The sequence below is a fragment of the Acyrthosiphon pisum genome, chromosome A2 (assembly GCF_005508785.2).
Source record: "Acyrthosiphon pisum isolate AL4f chromosome A2, pea_aphid_22Mar2018_4r6ur, whole genome shotgun sequence".
NCBI classification, from domain to species: domain Eukaryota; kingdom Metazoa; phylum Arthropoda; class Insecta; order Hemiptera; family Aphididae; genus Acyrthosiphon; species Acyrthosiphon pisum.
In genome coordinates, this window is record NC_042495.1 from 16,949,407 (window position 1) to 16,954,765 (window position 5,359).

General features: G+C 30.1%; 1 protein-coding gene across 1 annotated transcript; it reads right to left on the reverse strand.

The window, feature by feature from the left end:
* Positions 1 to 48: 48 nt before the first annotated feature.
* LOC115034218 lies at positions 49 to 2,864 on the reverse strand. Its single transcript, XM_029490293.1, has 2 exons — positions 1,392 to 2,864; positions 49 to 463 (listed from the first exon to the last, which is right to left on the reverse strand). The coding sequence occupies exons 1-2, from the start codon at positions 2,855 to 2,857 to the stop codon at positions 79 to 81; spliced, it is 1,851 nt and encodes a 616-aa protein (XP_029346153.1). The 5' UTR covers positions 2,858 to 2,864; the 3' UTR covers positions 49 to 78.
* Between the last annotated feature and the right edge of the window lie 2,495 nt (positions 2,865 to 5,359).

Consider the following 5,359-nt stretch of genomic DNA (forward strand, 5'->3'; position numbering starts at 1 on the left):
TATTACATTCTTTTTTTTTTTTTTATATAAACAAATATTTTATACATTCATAAATCATTATATAATTACATCTTAAATCTACTTAATTTCTACGCATTGTATGTCGTCTACTGATTTTGTATTGACCAATGCTTTAATATAACTCATTGATAATTTATTTTGTTTGTACAGTTTAAAACTTATCCTACTTATTACAATTATTAACACTAATATACCTATACCTATTCCTACTGTTACGTATGTTATATTAGATACAGTTACATATTCTATACTATCATCTATTTGTGACTGTAATAATAAATCTAATTGTTTTGCGTTATTTGCTAATGAATGAAAATCGGGATAATATGAATTATTTATTTTTGGAAAATCATCCTGTATCCTACTAGTTTGATATTGTTTCATATTAGCCGTTATGTTCACTCTCGGAATGAAATCATACGATGTTTTCGTTACTATTGATCTGGTGGGGGTTAGCTCATACTCTTCCGCTGCCACCAATGTTACAAGTCGGTTGACCGTAGCCTCGTACTTGTGGAGTTTGTATATAGATTTAGTAAATAAAGTAACAAACACACGTTTTAATATTCAATTAATAAAGTTTATTGCGTTCTGAACATATACAGACAATGGCACTATCTCCATTCTCCACTGGCTGTCTTACCATCTTAACGTTCCTTATATCTAAACTTATGTAGGACAATCCCTCCTATATAAAAAGTGCTTACTCGCAGTTTCGGGATTGTACCTGTTTACACTAATTTACAATAATCATTTCATTTCATAATTCTAACTGTTTTACAAATACTACATTTCTAATTTGTTTACTACTTGCTACATCCTTAGTTACTTCCTATGTTTAATAATACCAATTCATAACACTCCCCTTGTTGAATGAAAGCTCATGCCCTCATGAGTTTATTTTCTTATTACATTCTTTTTTTTTTTTTTTATATAAACAAATATTTTATACATTCATAAATCATTATATAATTACATCTTAACTCTACTTAATTTCTACGCATTGTATGTCGTCTACTGATTTTGTATTGACCAATGCTTTAATATAACTCATTGATAATTTATTTTGTTTGTACAGTTTAAAACTTATCCTACTTATTATAATTATTAACACTAATATACCTATACCTATTCCTACTGTTACGTATGTTATATTAGATACAGTTACATATTCTATACTATCATCTATTTGTGACTGTAATAATAAATCTAATTGTTTTGCGTTATTTGCTAATGAATGAAAATCGGGATAATATGAATTATTTATTTTTGGAAAATCATCCTGTATCCTACTAGTTTGATATTGTTTCATATTAGCCGTTATGTTCACTCTCGGAATGAAATCATACGATGTTTTCGTTACTATTGATCTGGTGGGGGTTAGCTCATACTCTTTTGTTATCGCACGACACGGATACGTGAGAGAGATTGTACCTGTGTTTTGCAAGGTTTGCAACACTGGCTCTCCACTCGTACAATCAATGTTGATTGTCGTTGGTTGTTCTGCCGTGTACAACCAAACATTTTCGTTATCTAACTTGTGTATTACTAATTTTTGAATACGTGTAATTTTTATTTCACATGCTTTTGGAATTACATCTTTATCCTGACTATTAAATAATTTCGCTTCACAATTATCCGTTTCTTGAATATAGTGCGTCTGAGTGTTCGAACAAATATAATATTCTTGCATATGTATGCATTTGCTTAACTCTATGTCATCTATGTATATTGAATACACATTATCCTCGGACATGGCTAAGTATTTATTTGTTGGTTGAATTAACGCATATACTGACTTTTTCTGTTTTATAGGCAATGGTATTGACTTGTATAGGCGGTATTCCCTTGTATCGACTATTGGAATGGCTATTATGAATATCAATGTATCTGCTACTCTTATTACTTGTAAGCTACTCATTTTCATTAACTTATGTACATTCTGTATTGTGACTTGTTCAGCGAAGTTCTCTCTCGAATCTAATTGTATTCTCACTTGTTGCAACTCTGCTAGAAAATTTGTCGCCGAAATAATGCTGGAATGCATATGACCTACTTGTGCTGTATTTACTATTGCTACTAGATTGTGAGTTTGGAATGAATGTTGTGTTAACAAAACATTTAATTCCTCAGTTTGTTCATTCATTATTTGTCTAACTTCCATTTCATTAATCAATTTACCTACTCGGTTTGCTTTACTTTCCAACTTGTTTATATTACTTATTATCGCTGTTTCAGTTTGTTGTATCTTCACCATTTCTCTGTCTACATCATGTACTGTTGACTGTACTATTCGCGTTTGCTGTTGCATATCGTGAATGACCCTAATTTGTTTTTCGCTTATTTCGCTTATTTTCTTATCAAAAAATTCATAATCTTCGTCCGAACATATTCCAAATAATGTTTTTGATAATCTACCAATTCCGTTTATCAATCCTCTTTTATAGCGTTCGCTTCTACTGACTGCATAGTTTATCTGTTGTCGCGTTTTCTCTATATCATGTATATATGACGTTGTTGTTGTATTAAATTGCTCGCATAAATACGACCAAATTACAAAGTGTTCTATTGGAACTATTTCTGTATTTTTTGCAATTTTTAAACAATGTTTTACTGTTTCCTTTTGAAATTTCTTAATTTGTTCAAAATTACCATCATACGTGGTTAAATTCACATAGACTGATAATTTCCACTTTGAATTTGTTGTTTTTATTTTTGTCAAATGATTAAAAAAAATTCCTGATGGTGATTCAATTTCCTTTATTCGATAATTTTCTGTTAAATTTGTTGCCATGATAGGTTGTATGATTAATATCCTGTAATAATAAGATATCATTGGTTTACTACTTATTTTTATTTTATTGATTACATAGTTTTAATAGATTTCTATGTATTTTAACTAATTTTTTCCCTCTAATGATTGTTACATTTTCATTATTATTTATTTCTGCTATCACATATGGTCCTAACCATTTTTGTGCTAATTTATTTTTTTGTTGTTTTTCCATAAGCCATACTTTGTCATTTACTTTTAACTTAAGTGGATTAACTTTATTATCATATCGACCTTTTGTATTTTCTTTTGTATTTACTATACGTTGTTTTGCAATTTCATAAGACTGTTGAAATTTTTGTTTAATCTCATAATTATAATCTTCATAATTGTACCTTGGTTCGGGTGTCTTCTTTAATGATGTAGGTATTTTCCCTGGAAATCCATAAAGTAGTTCATACGGTTGGAATTTTGTTGTTTCATGCTCTGTTGTATTATATACATACATTGCATATGGAATAAATTCATCCCAATTCGCTAAATCTTTGTCGACATAATGTCGCAGATAATTTCCTAATGTTGAATGACTTCTCTCTAATGCTCCATTACTTTGTGGTCTATACGGTGTTGTGTTGAACTTAGAAATTTTTAATAGTTTACATACTTCTGAAAAAATTTTACTTAAAAACTCTGTTCCCTGATCAGATACTATAGATTCTGGAATTCCATGTATACAAACAAATGAGTTCACAAAACTATGCGCTACAGTATTAGCTTCATGGCATACCATAGGTGTCGCAATGCTAAATTTTGTTAAATCATCTTGCATTGTAAGTACATATTTGTTTCCTTTGTGTGTAACAGGAAGTGGTCCTACTATGTCCATAAATATTTTTTGGAATGGCCTGTCTGCCGTGGAAGTGATAACCATCGGTTGCTTTGTATGCTTATTCGAAGTTTTATTCTTTTGACATGATTGACATTTTTGTACATAATCTGTTACTTCTCTTGACATTCTTGGCCAATTATACCGTTTTTTAATTTTTTTTATAGTATTTGAAATCCCTCTGTGACCTGCCAAAGGATTCTCGTGCATTTCTTTTATAATAATTCTTTTTTCCTGATCCGTAAGTTCATTCGGTGTATATATTTTGATTTTTATACTAGTGCCTTTAAACAAATATCTTATCATTATTCTTACTGTTGCCCAATCGAGCTGAAAAATTTGATCACCTGTTTTTGATACTGCTAAATCTGTAATTTGATTGTTTAAACAAAATGTTTTTAAATTCTGTAGACAATTATACATATTTTCGTAAGTAATTGGACTTTTTTCTTTCTCCGATAAAATCATATATATTATATAACGGTTACTTTCTTTGAAATATATTAAATCTGTAACTTTTTTATTTTGATTACTTTCCAGATTCCCGAATCGTCTTCGGAATTCCAGTGCCAATCCTTCCTTTAACGTCAATTCCCGTGATACATAATGTACGAGATGTGAATGTTCGTTTTCAAAAATGTCACCTGCTATTTCTATAATATTTAAGTTTTGGACTATATTTGTCTTAATATACTCCATATATTCATTATATGTTGTACTGCTTACTACCTGTTCCCCTTCTATTTGCATAATTTGTGGTATTCTACTGAGAGCGTCTGCATTAGTATTTAATAAACCTGGTTTATAAATAATTTCGTACTCATATTCCTCCATTGCTAATCTCCAATGCATCAACCTTGATCCTGGATTCTTGTGATTAACCAACCATCTGAGAGGCTGATGATCTGTCAATATATAGAATTTTCTTCCCAGTAAATATGGTCTTAATTGTTTTAAGCTCCATACGATAGCTAATAACTCTTTTTCTGTCGTACCATAATTTTGTTCTGCTTTATTCAGTACCCTTGATGAGTATACGATTGGTAAATCTTCCCCTATTGTACCTTGTGAAAGAACTGATCCGATTGCAAAGTTACTTGCATCGCATGTTACATTAAATGGTTTATCGAAATCTGGATAACTAAGAATAGGTTCACTCACCAATGCATCTTTTAATGTTATAAATGCTTGTTGACAAAGATCTGTCCAATCATATAGTGTATCGTTTTTCAACAATGTGGTTAATGGTTTTGCGATCTTACCATAATTTTTTATAAATCTACGGTAATATCCTGACAGTCCCAAAAAACTTTTCAACTGTTTTTGGTTTTTTGGTTCTGGAAAATTTTTTACACTCAAAATTTTTGATGGATCTGGTTTCAATCCTTGTTCTGTGATAATATGACCTAAATATATAACTTCGTGACGCAAAAATTCACATTTCATAGGTTGTACTTTTAAATTATAATCTCTGAACCTTTGGAAAATTTCCTTTAACTTTTCACTATGATCTCTTAAATCATGTGCATATACAATAACATCGTCTATATATACAAATGCTTTTATTCCATTTATTCCTAATAACACTGTGTTCATTAATCTTTGGAAAGTACTCGGCGCTCCTTTTAATCCAAAAGGCATTTTAAGAAACTCATAATGTCCTTTATCTGTCGAAAATG